This window comes from Podarcis muralis, chromosome 16 (genome assembly GCF_964188315.1).
Source record: "Podarcis muralis chromosome 16, rPodMur119.hap1.1, whole genome shotgun sequence".
NCBI lineage: Eukaryota > Metazoa > Chordata > Lepidosauria > Squamata > Lacertidae > Podarcis > Podarcis muralis.
This window is the reverse complement of record NC_135670.1, coordinates 22584363-22600711: the sequence shown is the minus strand read 5'-3', so window position 1 is coordinate 22600711 and position 16349 is coordinate 22584363. Positions and strand designations below refer to the sequence as shown.

At 43.3% G+C, this 16349-nt stretch overlaps 1 protein-coding gene across 10 annotated transcripts in view; it reads right to left on the bottom strand.

Moving 5' to 3' along the window:
- CIT (citron rho-interacting serine/threonine kinase) overlaps nt 1–15529 on the bottom strand; it is a 107006-nt gene extending 91477 nt beyond the window's left edge. For 9 of the 10 annotated variants that reach the window (XM_028710768.2, XM_028710772.2, XM_028710770.2 and 6 more), the window contains exons 1-9: nt 15394–15529; nt 13372–13526; nt 12240–12381; nt 10998–11173; nt 9296–9397; nt 6913–7055; nt 5943–6036; nt 1651–1854; nt 392–545 (exon numbers count right to left, since the gene is read on the bottom strand). In XM_028710768.2, coding sequence (XP_028566601.2) covers nt 392–545; nt 1651–1854; nt 5943–6036; nt 6913–7055; nt 9296–9397; nt 10998–11173; nt 12240–12381; nt 13372–13467 — 1111 coding nt within the window. In that variant the 5' untranslated portion in view covers nt 13468–13526; nt 15394–15529. Of the gene's footprint in view, nt 1–391; nt 546–1650; nt 1855–5942; nt 6037–6912; nt 7056–9295; nt 9398–9496; nt 9516–10997; nt 11174–12239; nt 12382–13371; nt 13527–15393 lie in introns of those variants that run through there. The other variant, XM_028710778.2, reaches the window with a different exon arrangement.
- Between the last annotated feature and the right edge of the window lie 820 nt (nt 15530–16349).

Below are 16349 nucleotides of genomic sequence, written 5' to 3'. Positions count from 1 at the left end.
TTAATAGCATTTAGGGAGGTCCAAGCAGCCTTCTCAATGCACCACTTGACAAAATTACACCCACTACTCGCATCCTTACCAAGTATCTCAAATACGTATAGCACATTTCAAGCACATAGCAAAGCAAATCATTTTCCATGCATCTCATTTTGTACGACGACATTTGTGGCAGTTCAGTGCAAACATCAACAAAATTCCCTTTGTAAATTATTGTCTCTCTTTATTCCATTCATATGTTCTCTCTGCCATGATAGTACTCATGGTGGCATACATGAGGGAAGTGAATGAAGGGAACACCCCTGAAAGTTGCTGCATAATGTTCCTTTGGAGTGTGCCCTGAGAATTAGCCACCAATCAAGGGCCTAAATTTCATCAGGAACATGTTACTCACAGTTACGGATGCAACTCCAGTCAACTGTAGAAAAGAATGGATGACAGCAGAGGCTTTCATAATCTAGTCTCTCTTTCTGCCCACACAGTAAGCTCTGCACCAGATCAAGGAATTCTTTGCTGACTTTCACATCCTCAGGGAACTTCAGGAACCTCTGAAGTTGAAGCAAAAATAAATCGTACTCAGTAGTACAGAAACCAAAATCTAAGAGCTGGGATCCAAAGAACTACTTTAGCCAAGCCAAAAAGCTTGCATACCCTGAAGTGGGCCATGTGGATTTGTATTTATTTTAACACAACATCCCATTAAGCTATATTGCAAACTGCTTTTGAAACTTCCTCCACACTTGAAAACAAAATAAGGAGGCAGCTGTTTGGAGAGGCGACAGCCCAGAGTCCTTTCAGGTACATGGGATGAGCAACACAGTTCTTTGGACCCCAGCCAAAGGGTTTCAGTATCCTTCAAAACATCCCCAAAAAGTAGTTAATGAAAGTATGCACATGCAGCAACTTCACAAAAGCACAGGAAAGCAAAAAAATATTCTTATTAGCTGATGGTGATGTTGTTGTTGCCATATTAGCTATTCTTATTAGGTGCAGCGTACAGAACATCAGATTTCACTTTTTAGTAATGAAAGTTTCTAGCCCTTATGCCAAGGATGGGGAATCTGTGGGTCTCCAGATGTTGCTGAAGTCCCAACTTCCATCAGTCATAGATTTAATAGTCAGTGGTCAGGGGTGATGGGAAATGTAGTCCAACATCTGGAGGGCTGCAGGTTCCCTGTTCCTGCGCCATGCAAAGCAATGTTTGAAAGCATGCTGACAATTCCTGATGATGAAGACTTTGCCAGCGACTCTGGATGGGGTTTTGCTGCCCCTTCCCAAGACTAACAGAAGCAGACTAAATAATGCAAGATAAATGATGAGAAATGCATAAATACCCATCATAGAAACTCACTTATTTGCCACAGAATTTGGGTCAATGGCACAGAGTATCTTGCTTTTAATCATGCAAAATGCACACAGTTCTAGGTAGAATTAAATGTATGATTGAACGAAGTTTTAGTATTGGCTAATCAGCACTAATTTCACAAAGTTCCTGTAGCTAATAATACATCTGTCAATAATGCCCAAAGCACTAGTACAGCAGGAAATAACTAGCAAAAGCTATGCAGGACACAGGACCATACAGACAAATGCTTGGAGCAGTTTTGTTCTGGCAAATTCCACCTTCACATGTACTGAGAACGTTGTTCGTACCTGAAAGTTCATTATGTTATTGAAGGTTTTGCTTGAGGTTCCTTCCGTAAATGGTGATTTTCCATACATCATTTCATAAGCAACCACCCCTAGAGACCACCAGTCACATTCTGATCCATATGAACCCTTGCCATTGCTATTCAGAACTGTTAGCATCTCTGGAGCCATATAATCTGGGGTGCCAACTGGCAGTTTGGCATCCACCTGGAAAGTAGAACACAATGGGTGCAGTACAGCTTACTCTATTGTTAATATACTCTGGAAACCAAGCATTCATCACGTTACTTATGAAAGGAATTTAAGATAACATTTTCTGTGTACATCCCTGAACAAGAAAATAATGGATTGCATGCTTAATACAACATTAACATGATGAACCAAGGAGGAAAATGGAAATGTGTGTTACATGGAGGAGTCTGTATTTCAAGTCTTTTGAATCATAACAAAGCCAAATCTTTTTACCATGGATAACAGATTTTGAAAAGATTGTGATATCACACATTCCTTCCTCCCAGGCATTTGCCTCAACAGCAAAAATGCCTCGCTTGAATTATCCGCAGTTAATGCTTTTGTCAGCACCAACTTTAGTCATGGTTAATGCTAACCATAATTTCCTGTGTCACTACACATAGCACCCAATGTATCAGAAGCTGTTTGTAATAGGAAACAAGAACTTCATCCGCTCAAAAATGCCTTTAACCAACTAAATGCCTTTAGCTAACAGCAGAAGAAATGGCAGCTCATCTCATTCAAATTTAGCTGCATCTCTCCTTTCCAATGTGTGAAAATTGCCATGCTACCATTCCCTTCAATAAGGTTTGGTTGCTAGATGCCTATCCCACCCGAAATAAGCAGTGGCTTCTACGTAATAGAGGATTCAAGGCATCCTCCAAGTAGGCACACAGGCTTATGAATTAAGTGAAAGATACATTTTAGCACTCACATAAACTGCCTGGGAGCCTACAGAAACTGAAGCACTTGAGTCTACCAATTGATATAAACAAGCTTCTAGAAGCAAAGATGGGGGAGGATGCTTCTCCTATCTCCTGATCTGTGTCCCCTACTACTTGCTGTATAGCTACAAAATACATTTTTCAAAAAAAATTATTGCATATCACACCCTTCCTCCAAAAGCAGCCCTGGTTTGGAGGTGGCAACCCTCTAGCACTATATAGCGTAGCAGATGGAGGTTGCGGAGCGTGAGCTATTTTTTAATGCCTTTCCCAATCCTAAGAATCTGAACAGCACTACAAGGCTCCTACTCCAATATGCCTGAAGATAAGAATAGGAGCACATCCACTATTTATTTATTATTGAATGGCCCTCTAGCCTACCTTTCCCAAGGAAGACTACAACAAATAAATAATATGCAAGAAGAAAATGGCAAGACTGACAAAACAATTAAAAACTAACAAAAGCACACACTTTAGGGTTTTCCTAAAGGACAACTGTTCTTTAGATTCCTTTGGCCCAAACTGTTTAGGGCTTTAAAGGCCAATGTTGTTGCTGTTTAGTCGTTTAGTCGTGTCCGACTCTTCGTGACCCCATGGACCAGAGCACGCCAGGCACTTCTGTCTTCCACTGCCTCCCGCAGTTTGGTCAAACTCATGTTGGTAGCTTCGAGAACACTGTCCAACCATCCCGTCCTCTGTTGTCCCCTTCTCCTTGTGCCCTCCATCTTTCCCAACATCAGGGTCTTTTCCAGGGAGTCTTCTCTTCTCATGAGGTGGCCAAAGTATTGGAGCCTCATCTTCAGGACCTGTCCTTCCAGTGAGCAATCAGGGCTGATTTCCTTCAGAATGGAGAGGTTTGATCTTCTTGCAGTCCATGGGACTCTCAAGAGCAGGGGTCAGCAACCTAAGGCCCATGGGCCACAAGCGGGGGTTGTTTAACCGGCCCATGAGCCGCCCCCGAACTAAACCGCCCACTCGGCAAGTCCCCACGCACTGCGCTAAACCGGTGCAGCGCAGCACGGGGACTCGCTTCCGCAGCGCCGGAAATCACATCTGCACAGATGCAGACACCGGAAATCACAGGCACGCACGCTCTCTCTCTCTCTCTCACACACACACACACGAGATCCAGCCCACGGAGGGATCTCTGCTAGAGTGAACTGACCCAGGTGAGGTAAACCTTGCCGACCCCTGCTCAAGAGTCTCCTCCAGCACCACAATTCAAAGGCCAATACAGTAGTACCTCTGGTTACATACTTAATTCATTCCGGAGGTCCATTCTTAACCTGAAACTGTTCTTAAACTGAAGCACCACTTTAGCTAATGGGGCCTCCTGCTGCCGCTGCGCCACCGGAGCACGATTTCTGTTCTCATCCTGAAGCAAAGTTCTTAAACCGAGGTACTATTTCTGGGTTAGCAGAGTCTGTAACCTGAAGCGTATGTAACCTGAAGCGTATGTAACCCGAGGTAACACTGTACAGCACCTTAAATTGGACCCTGAAGCAGACAGGCAACCAGCATAATGGATGTCATATGGTTAGGGCATCTGTCTCCTGCCAAGTGTCCTTGCTGTTCCATTTTGTCCCAGTTGATGTTTCCAGGCTGTTTTCCCCACGCAGAGTGCTTTATAGTAAGAATGCATTGAAAGATTTTGTTACAGGTCCCATTCATACAGTACTGTGATTGCACTTGTTCTGTTAGTGCAAGGACTCAAGCTTGGGCAACAGAACTTCTGCCCTTCTGTTCCCCAAGGCTGCTCTGAAGGATTGGGGGTACCCTTCTCCGGACATATCTAAGAAGCACATAGGGAAGGAGAGGAAAGACAAGGTTGCACAAGCATAAAGTCTTGCGCTAATGGAACCATTTATTTAGCACTACATTGGGTATCAATTGTTTACCGATTTTCCACTATTGTAAATCTTTCCACATCAACTCCTTTAACAAGGAACCCATGCACATTGGGCCTGTGTGTTGCAAAGGATTCTGGGGCATGTAATTATTTTTGATTAAACCAACAAGCACAATGACTCAAGAACACTGGCCTCACTCAGCCTACTTGAGCTGCATGTAAGAACACACCAAACACTCTCCTAGATGGAAGGGGAATATTATTTCCTTTAAAAGAAGCTTACTGTGGTACCTCGGGTTAAGTACTTAATTCGTTCCAGAGGTCCGTTCTTACCCTGAAACTGTTCTTAACCTGAAGCACCACTTTAGCTAATTGGGCCTCCTGCTGCCGCCGGAGCACGATTTCTGTTCTTATCCTGAAGCAAAGTTCTTAACCTGAATACAGTACCACTGTATTTGACATTTCTGGGAACACAGTCTGAAGACCACTGTTCTTTTAGATTAAATATGCATTAATAAATGCTGTTAGTTTAAGCAGCACACATTTCCAACTGGCTTTTAAACAAAAAATTAACAAAAGAATGTAATAATATTATATATCCAAGGCCAGGACTGGCAAATGTAACAAGATGAGTAATTAGCCAATATTCATTTCTATATCGAATCACATCCGTTGCATTAGTTTAATCAAGAAGCACTTGTTAGCATCACAAGAGACAAACAGTTCTAACTGTAATCAAAAAGACCATTACTCACCATCCACCAGACCTCAGCTACTTAATTACCCATTTCAGTTTCTTCCCAAATTAGCAGGAACATCATTAAACTCAAGAACCAGGGTACACTCTAGCTGCCTTTCAGTGCTATCCACTACTTCAGTTTTTTTAACTGAAAGGCACAGCTCTCTCTTTGGAAGTACAGCAATTTGAGAAAAACACATCAACTTAACCAGAAATCCATACTAATAATGAATATGTAAAACACTCAAAACTCATAGGTAAGGAATTTCAAGAGCCCGCAATTTCCTGAATAGGCATTCAGAGACAATCTGCATTGGGGCATTATTAATAATTACTTTTGGTGTCTGCCACACAGTTATCCATATAGAAGGGATGGCTGACCCATGCCCTGTAAGCTGCCCAAGGTTTTTTTGTGCCACTCCCAAAAGTTGTCATTCTTTAAAAGGTTGCTAGTGTTTTCCTTACCAACCAATCACACAGCTCCCTGCTGTGATTCTGCGATGCCAAAAGATCCAGATACAGAGCAACTACACACACACTCAAATAACAGTAAGGCTAGACATAAACAATTTGGCGAAATAAATGCTTTCACCTGTGCTAGCATTGCTTACATTTCTTTTAAAGAAACAGTATACTCATGCCTCATTACTAATAATCTGTATTAAATTAGTGACAACTACAATAGGCACCCGCAGCCATAAATAAAAAGCTGAGATGTTTACTTTCCCCATCCATTCTAGATCTTTATTACCTTTTTATCCACCGTCAGTTTGGCGGCAGACCCAAAGTCCACCAGCTTGATGTGTCCTGTTCGGTCAATAAGAATATTCTCTGGCTTAATATCTCTGTAAATAAAAAACCCAAAGCAATCGATAAAAGCTTTTCACAAGACCATAAATGCTTCCCTAACACATACTGTATTACAAAAACCATTAGAGTGGTAAAAAAATAATCCAAAAGGGATGTAGTCAAACACGAGTTCTCAAACTAGTCAGACTAACACTTTACAATACCACATGCATCTCACAGAGAGAGAGAGAGAGTATTTAGAAAGTTTAGAATACTCAACCTAGAACTATATTCCAACTCCAACTTCCAAGTTGGAAGGTGTAAACTGGAGTTCCTCATGGAAGCACCTGTACTGCTCACAGTCCTTTCTTTAGCTTTGGTGTCCTGTCCTGTCCCCCGACCACATCTTAGAGAGCCAGCGTGGTATAGTGGTTAAGAGCGGTAGACTCATAATCTGGTGAACCGGGTTCACTTCCCCACTCCTCCGCATGCAGATGCTAGGTGACCTTGGGCTAGTCACACTTCTCTGAAGTCTCTCAGCCCCACTCACCTCACAGAGTGTTTGTTGTGGGGGAGGAAGGGAAAGGAGAATGTTAGCCACTTTAAGACTCCTTAGAGTAGTGATAAAGCGGGGTATCAAATCCAAACTCCTCTTCTTCTTAGGCAATAAAGCTACTGAGAATTCTTCAGTGAACTCAAGAGTTTCAAAAGCTGATGACGATATTGCAACAGGGTGTTCAAATTCTAGAAACCCACTGCCTAAAACAGATGTTTGACTCCAACAATCTTAGTAGTATTTTAAGGGTAATGTCTCCAAATACAGTTAGAAGTATCGATAGTTTCCAAAACTGTTCCCTTCACTGATTTCCAAAATGATCCATTATTCCCAGTGTTGAATTAAGCCTACTGGTGTAAGGCACAGCAACACTTACCGGTGGGCATAGCCCATTTGATGGACACTATGGATGGCCAGAACTAACTCCGCTAGATAAAACTGAATAGTGCTTTCATCAAGTTGATCCTCATATCTGTTTAGGAAGGACAGAAGATCTCCTCCAGGCTCATATTCCATAACCTTCATGTAATTTCAAAGTAATCAGACAAAAAGAAAGCAAAGCTTTGTGAAGCTCTTCTACTATGAAAAGCACAGAGCATCAGCAAACAAACAATAATTTAAATAACATTTTCTGTGTTCTCAATATATTCAGCTTTGCTACAACAAAATAAATTCAGAAGCACTAATCTTTCTTACAATCCGGTAATTAAAGTTGGAGGACGGGACCCTAGATGCATCAAGAAGTATTTCTTTTTAACATGGCTTGACTACAAAAATGGCTGTTCCTTGGAAAATGGCTGTGTTAACTATAGCTGATGGGTACTGATGACTTCGTAACTTATAAAGCAGCACTATATGCGTGGGCAGCTAAGAAGATCAGGAGAAAAGAACTAGATAAAATAGCAGTCAAATGCAAAGGTGATTCGGACATTTAAGCTGGCACATTCTACCTGAGAACCCCCTGCTATTCTATCGTATGCAACAAATAATTCTTAGGAGACGTGACCATGGTTTATTGTATCTGCAGTGGCTGATGTTTTTATGGTTTTTATGGTTATTGTTGCTTTTCTTTTTGTTCCCTTTGTGAACGATGCCATGGCCTTTGGCTAGTGCAATAAAGTTTATGATGATATAGCTGATGGGCTTTGTAATCCAAAAGAGCTGGAGGGCACCAGGTTGGAGAAGGCTGGTTCTAACTCCATGCAGGCCTGCATAGGATTGCAGTCTTGGCCCATTCATTTATGTCTGAGGTACGCATACGTTTTTCAGGAAGTGGTTCCAAAGACAGGCTTGGGGGCAATGCCATGCTGGCTATGGCTGATAGGAATTGTCACCCAAAGGTGAATGATCTCCTCTGTTCTTTCCCTGTGTCTATTTTAAATTTTAAGCTTCTTAAAAGGTCCTGTCAAACCTTTGTGAAGTATCACACACACGGATGGCTTGCTCAGTCTCTTCTCCTCACATTCACCAGTGTGGCATAATGGTGGACTAGGAACTAGAAGAGACCAGGGTTCAAACCTTACTGGGTCATGAAACTCACTGGGTGGCCTTGGGCCAGTCACTGCATCTCAGCCTAACCTACCTCACAGGGTTGTTGTGGGGATTAAAGGAAATGGGTAAGAACCAAGGAACCTTGAGCTCCCTGAAGAACCTTGAGCTCCCTGAAGAAAAAGGCAGGGTATCAATGCAAGAAATACAAATGCAAACACATGCAACAAGGCTCAAGATGATACACTGCCCTGCTCCCTTTGCCTTCTTCATGCATAGAAGGTAATGCTTTTTTATTTAAAAATGTGCACACACACCCACTTCCTCCACTGGCTTACATCTCCCGCAAAAACAAACTTCACCAGCCAATCAAAATATAGAAACAAAAAAACACAGTACGATTCCAGGCACGGCCAAACTTGGCCCTCTAGCTGTTTTTGGGACTACAGTTTCCATCATCCCTGACCACTGGTCCTGTTAGCTAGGGATGATGGGAGTTGTAGTCCCAAAACAGCTGGAGGGCCAAGTTTGGACATGCCTGGATTAAGCAATATACCAGCATTAAAACGTGAAGTGTAAAACAAACTGTAAGATATAGATAATAAAAACAGTATTAAAACTTAAAAACCAAGAAGAATTAAAAACTGCAGAAATAAAATAGATTCATTTGAGAAGCCTTAGGAAAAAAGAAAAGTTTGCAGTCAGGTGTCCCAAAACATTGCTTGCTTCGTTTTAGTGGGAAGAGAAGTCCAGCCATAATGCTAAAAGCACATGCTTGAGTCATAGCATGGTTTACTATAGAGTGTGGCTTGAACCAGAGCACCCCACAAGTATTTCAGCATAGTTCAATAGTGGCTTCTGTATGCACAGAAGAGAATAAAATTCACTCTCCACCTCACTGTTTACAGTGGAAGGGGAGAAGTATTACCCATGCAGGGTACCCTGAAGGTATCAAATTCTTTATCAATCATGCTTTTTCCCTTCTTCTTAAAATGTTAGCATTTAAATACAGTTTGATAATTGGAAAAAAAAAGTTAATTAACTGTCAAGAATTCTCCATTCTCGGATTGAAGTATTCACTGTTCTGCAGAAAGGCTCCCACCTTTCCTAACAGGAAGATTTAATGACTAGTTTCTTCCTGTAATTGCTTTGAAGTGAATGTGGTAAAATCAAACTCTACCTAGTGGTCTCCAGCAGCGAGCAACTTGCCTGGCGTGTGAAAGTAAAAGCTGTCAGCCCACTTGAAGTGATGCTGCAAATACAAAACTCACCAAATAAAGATTCTTTTTGTCTTGAAATGCATAATGCAACTGTGGAATCCAAGGGCTGGTACTCTGGGATAATATATTCCTTTCTTCCTCAAAGAATAATACCTGTGAGGAGTAAATATTAATAAATCATCAACTCCTTGGAGGAACAATAAAGTGAGTGCAGATTTGCATTTTGAAGATTCAGCAGCAACAGTCACTCACATCTAAAGTCTTTCATCTACTATGGATCTAGCTTTCCTTTTCCAAAACTGTCAGCCTTTGGATTTTAAAAACCAAGTTCCTAGCCATCATGGAGAAAGATATATATTTTGAAAAGTTGCATGTTTAAAGTTCCAGCATTCATGATCTCCAATTACATTTTCCCTCCCCACACACCCTGTTACTCACTTTTTCGCACAATGTCTCTCCCTCCTAAAGAGCATCTTTTGTGCTCTTAGATAAAATACTATATGATTCACAACACATCATTTGCACAGATCGTACTAATCTGCAACAACTGAATGCAGAATGACTTTTCTGGGAATTATTTCCTTAGCACAGAGCTTAAAGAATTCAACTGCCTATCTCTTTTTTAAAAATCTGATGAACCCGGCTGAATGACCAAGCTTCTCCATTACATAACAACCTACCTGTTGTGTTTCCAGCAGCCTCCATACGGCCTATTCTAGAATGCACTGATCGCTCGGCGTATTAGTAGATGAGAAAGCTCTCTCAGCTCTCACCTTTTATCTTCCTGGGTTGTTCCTGGTGGCCTATCTTTCGCTGTCTAAATGTTGGGCGTCAGGTGTCCCATGCATCAAAACTCTGTCTCTACAGGTGTGCCCAAGGCCACATAGCCAAACCTGATTAGAGGATCCATCTCCCTCCCTGAAAACCCTCTCCTGCAATTCTACAGTTAAAAAGAGGGGGGTTCTTATTCCCCACAGAAATGCTGTCGGCTTCTGTGTCATGTAGCATCCTGTTTTCAGGAGGGTCATGTATAGTTCCTGAAAGTTTGAGCTTCCTTTTTAAGACTACTTAGCTTATGTTACTTAGAGCAGTGTTTCCCAACCTTGGGCCTCCAGCTGTTTTGGGACTACAACTCCCATCATCCCTAGCTAGCAAGACTAGTGGTCAGGGATGATGGGAATTGTATTTCAAAAACAGCTGGAGGCCCAAGGGTGGGAAACACTGACTTAGAGGAAACGGGGGGGCGGGGCTTATGCTACCTGTTTCCCCTCCATTCTAATCTCAATGACGCTTCTAAATTTGGAACCTGGGATTTGACCATACAATTTTTGACAACTCAGATCTTCTGCTGCTTGTCAGACCATATTTTCACGCTATATGCTTTGACCAAGGGGAGGTGACTCACTCCATTATGAGTGGGAAGTTGTCCCCTCCCAGGCAGAAATTTAACCTGCTACTCTTCTGAGCTCCTCTTACTCAGATGAAGCAGGAGGTGGTGGCAAATGTAAGTTGGGGTGTTGCAAGCTCCACAGCAGCCAAGCACTTTAGAGTTTTGCACTTCACACAGATGCCAGAGAAGCCCGTTCTCTACCACTTCTATGGGCATAGGTTATTTGATCTTGCTCTGGGGCAACTGTATATTTATATCTGGATCACAACTGGAACTCCTGATTCCATACCCTGTTAACACGCTTTCTCGCTATGAAAAGGTTATGAGCAATTTGAAGATTATAAAATCAAAACAGGAACTTACATGATCCTGTGCCAGCAGCCTCTCCTTGCTCATCACTTTCATGGCGTACACATCGCCAGTTGCCTTCTCTCTCACTACCTGCACTTCTGCAAAGTGACCACATCCCACTAGACTTCTGACTTCAAAGTCCTTCACACTGGGCTGAAGTTCTCGGAATGCTGCTACAGAGTCCGAATCTGCGCAATATTAGACAGACACTTTACGTTGGGGAGAAGCAAACCGTGAGGTACAATGCAGAATTTAACTTAAACAGCCATGGCCATCCCATCAATAAAATTGTTCCCATGTCCTCTCCTCAGTCCAGATCTTGGGGACCAAAACTGTTCATGTCTCTTTTTATTAATTTTATTTCATAACATTCATATACAGTGTTCAAAACTCCCATTGTTCTAGGCGCATTTTGCACAGGAAATTTCATTATTACAAGCACGTTTCTGAGCTCTGGGCACAGTACTGCGCCTAAGATTTCAGATTAGAACTGCAGAGTGGAAGGAAAGGAGGACCTTTTTCTGCCTCCCCACTTCCAGCCGCTCTCTGAAGACTGGAAAAGAGACCCTCTTAAGAATATTAGAGGGGTGGGCAGGGGAAGGACTAGATCATGTGAAAAATGAACATAGTATTTTAGCTGCATTTTCAGCTTTGCTTGTTATAAAAAACCGTGCATAAACATTCCATTGTTGCACTCATAACCTAGCCTTAAGGTGCCATTTCGTTCCTAGTTTTCATATCTCAGTTCCTAATACTGTTCATATATCACTTGATTGTGATGCCCCTTTGTACACAACAGTCAACACATATATCATGCCAAAACTATGCACAACAGCTGCCAGGTAGCATCTGCCCAACTCTTCAATTCACCAGACTCTTCCATTTGGGAATCTTATTTTCTACACTGGGTAAAAAGGAAGGATGCACATACAAGCCCAATACAATATCCTGCTGTTACTACATGGATTTCCTCTGTTGCAGTGGGGCTGCAGCTCAGTGATAAAGTATCTGCTTTGCAGGCAGAAAGCCCCAGGTTCATTCACTAGCATCCCTAAGTAAGACTGGCAAAAACTCCTTTGTGAAACCCTGGAGAACTTCTGCCCATCAGTGTGGGCAATATTAAGTAAGATGTACTGATGGTCTGGCTCAGAATAAGGCAGCTTCCTATGTTCCTAATGTATACGCTGAACAGGTCCTTCACAGAATAAATTCACTCTTGCATAAAAAAGCTGTAAGAAAGCCAACAAGACGTACACTTTTTAATGAAATTGCCCACATGCTTGATTTTCATTAAAACAGGGTTGCTGCATTCTTCGAAAAGCACCATTAGGGAGTCCAAAATGCCTTCCCTGGAAAATGGAGACATCTGCTGCTGTGCCACAGAGGGCAGCTTCCCCTGGTAACGAAGACAAATACCAGTGAGAGACAAGAATGGAAGAACATTGGTAGACAATTCATAGTTGCTAGCAAAATTAGAAGCATATGTTACAACAGGTCACTATGTGTATATATGGAACTGCTCAATTTCTTTTTCTCCTTTTAGGGTGAATAGTTGAAGTTTGTGTGTGTGTTTGTATGCTAGTTACAGTTATATTTCCCACCTTTTCCCTAAAGAGCTCTGGGTAACATATATGGTTCCTGCACTCTCAAGTTTATCCTCACAAACCTGTGGAGGTGAGTCAGGCTGAGAGGCAGTGACAGGCCCAATGTCATCCAGTGACTATTTGAACCTTTGTCTCCTGGTTTCTGTTCCAACACTCTAACCACTACACAGCACTGCTTTAACGACAACAGTCTACTGTCACACTAGTTAGAGGTGGCAATTTTGAAAGGCAATCATTAATAAGACCACCCTGTGTAATGAAGAAGAAAGGAAAAAAGTGTCACCACTGCTGTCTCTGCCTCCTGTACTCCCTTTAACAGAAGACTTTTAAGAGATACTAAAAAAATAAAGATAAAGAGGAGAAGTTCTAATATAAACTATGTAAACAAAGTGTAGAATGTACAGAATTCCGGGAGGTACCATTTATTTTTCTTTATTTAACAACATTTGTAAACTGTTTAACTATAAATAGAACCTCTAAGATGTTTACCTGTGCCCCCCTGACCAAATTGACCAAGCTCCAATGCATCAGATATTGCCCAACTACACCCAGCTTTTGTGATCAGCTGGTGGCTGATGATACCAGTCAGTGGGGTCCCAGAGGGTGAAGCAGTTGTTGGCCCCTCCTTACTGCATGGGACGTACAGAACTTTGAAGACAGCCACAAATATTTGGCTACAATAAATGTTACTCCTTCAACACAACAGAGAGTTGAATATGAATTGCAGATGCTGATGTGAAACCAGTATAGTTTACACAATCTGGGACAAAATAAACATTTACCTGTAAAAGCAGGTTAAGTCTAGAGACACGGCTGGCAATGGGCTCCATCATGTCTATCTCCGAAGGATTACGCACACCATACTTAAACTTCAACATCTTCAAAATTCACCACCAACAGACACCTCCCAAGATGGATGCTGTAGTTTGTTTTCAATCTGTATTAGAATTATTAATTTCAAGAAGTTATAAGAAGTTTGGGCTTCCTTCAAATCACACAATTCTAAAGGTATCATTGAATGTCATAGAACAGGACGGGGAAGCTGTGGCCCTTCAGATGTTAATGGACTCAACTTCAATCGGCCCCAGATAGCATGGCCAATGTGTCAGGGTTGACAGGAGGATTTAAAAGACTATGGTTTACCGACCCCTGAATTCCCTGCCCTGGGAGTCCAGGGTTCAAATCCCCACTCAGCCATGGGTCTCACTGGGTAATCTTGGGTTAGTCACTGCCACCTAGCCTAGCCTCACAGAGTTGCCATGAGAGCAAAATGGGGAGAGAGAGAACCACATACAACACACTGAGCTCATTGGAAGAAAAGTGGGATTGAAATGTAATAATAAATATTTATTTGGCCACTCATGTGCAGGGTTGAATAAGATGTGGAACAACAACAACTGTGAGGCGAAAGGTCGCTGTTAGGTGGTAGAACATCTGCTTTGCATGCAGAAGGCCCCAGGTTCAATCCTTGGCATCTGCAACTAAGGCTGGGAGAAACTCTTGTCTCAAACCCTGAGAGAACTGCAACCAGTCAGCACACTGAGCTAAGGTGGATCCAACTCAGTATAAAGCAGCTAACTATGTTCCTGGTTGCAGTTCATCTGCTTTGCATGCAGAGGTATCATGTTCAATCCCAAGTTTCTCCTACTAGTGCTTGAAACCCACCCCACCCCGGCTTTTTTCTTTTTCTTTTTTAAAGGTCAGCGGTTCGAATTCCCGCGATGGGGTGAGCTCCTGTTGCTCGGTCCCTGCTCCTGCCAACCTAGCAGTTCAAAAGCACCTCAAAGTGCAAGTAGATAAATACCATATTTTTTGCTCTATAAGACTCACTTTTTCCCTCCTAAAAAGTAAGAGGAAATGTGTGTGCGTCTTATGGAGCGAATGCAGGCTGCGCAGCTATCCCAGAAGCCAGAACAGCAAGAGGAATTGCTGCTTTCACTGCGCAGCGATCCCTCTTGCTGTTCTGGCTTCTGAGATTCAGAATATTTTTTTTCTTGTTTTCCTCCTCCAAAAACTAGGTGTGTCTTGTTGTCTGGTGCGTCTTACAGAGCGAAAAATACGGTAGGTACCGCTCCGGTGGGAAGGTAAACAGCGTTTCCGTGCGCTGCTCTGGTTTGCCAGAAGCGGCTTAGTCATGTTGGCCACATGACCCAGAAGCTGTACGCCAGCTCCCTCGGCCAATAAAGCGAGATGAGGGTCGCCACCCCAGAGTCAGCCACAACGGGACCTAATGGTCAGGGGTCCCTTTGCCTTTTTATAGTACAGTGGTACCTCGGCTTAAGTACTTAATTCGTTCCAGAGGTCTGTACTTAACCTGAAACTGCTCTTAACCTGAAGCACCACTTTAGCTAATGGGGCCTCCTGCTGCTGTCGTGCCGCCAGAGCACAATTTCTGTTCTCATCCTGAAGCAAAGTTCTTAACCTGAAGCACTATTTCTGGGTTAACAGAGTCTGTAACCTGAAGCGTATGTAACCCGAGGTACCACTGTAGTTGGAGCTCAAAAGTTGGAGCATCTGCGTGGCACACAGAAGGTCCCAGGCTCGATTTCCAAACTCTCCAGGTTACGCACGTCCCTGAGCATGTGCAGTGTGCCTTTCGCCGGTTACCCGCACCCTTGAAGTGTACGCGACTTCCAAGGCAAGCTTGAGCCACGATTTGAAATCCTCCCCCCACCCCGGCTCTCGCTCTCTCTCTCTCACACACACACACAAATATCACGTTACTATAATGTATAAAGCACTTGCATCCCCCACCACCCCTTTGGAAGGAAGGGCAGGACAGACATTTAATAAATCATCATTACCCAGCGGCATGTCAGGAAAGGAGCCCCCTGAAGCCTCAGTGCCCTTTTCCCCCAAACGCAACGAGCCACATCCGCCGCAGTCGCCGTCGCCTCAGAGAAGCGCCTCCTCCGCCTTTCCCGCCATCCGCATTTGAATGGACGAAGCGGAGAAGGGGCGTCACCGGCTTCCTTAAGCCACGTGACCAGAACACCCTCCGCCAATCCGCTCGCTGGGTGACGTCATGAGGAGACGGGAGCGCGCCCTTCTGTCTCCAACGCTCCCCTTTCAAAACAGCAGGGAGAGGCGTGGCCACGGAGCGAGATGGGGCGTGGCCAGCTCAAAAAGGGTCCTAACGGCTTTTTCCTCTCATCCTGTCAGAGCTCGTATTCCCACACCCTGCATATAATACAAAAGGCCGCAGTGCTTGCATACTGTAATAAGACACAATTATTTCAGGGAGGATAACAAACACAATTCTCCCCTCCTGTCCTGGATTTGTCTTCATGTGGTGAAATATACTCGGAGTCGAGTGTGGATTTCATGCTCTTTATTCAGCTCATAGTAGTGAGGAATGGAAGTTCCCCTGAAATGTCTGCTTTATATACATTATTTACACAATGGGCCCCACGTGATTGGCTATTTCTGGGATTCTCCTGTAGGCCAATCAGGTTGCGGATTCACTTCCACCTGGAGTTGGATTGGGTGGCTCCTGCGGACCAATCAAATTGCTGCATTCTGGATCCTATTGTTCTAGGACCAATCAGACTGCTGCATTTTGGATCCTATTCAACTCAGTACATAACATGTGGCAAATGCTCCACCACACAGATAACAGCTAGGAAGCCCCTTCATACTGTTTGCATCGTGTAGAAAAATTAAGAGTCACAACTGTTGCCCCGCCGACTTTTGCCTCTGGTCACACGCACCCCGGCATGCGGCCCCTGGAATGTTGCCATCAAAGGAACATGGCCCTCAG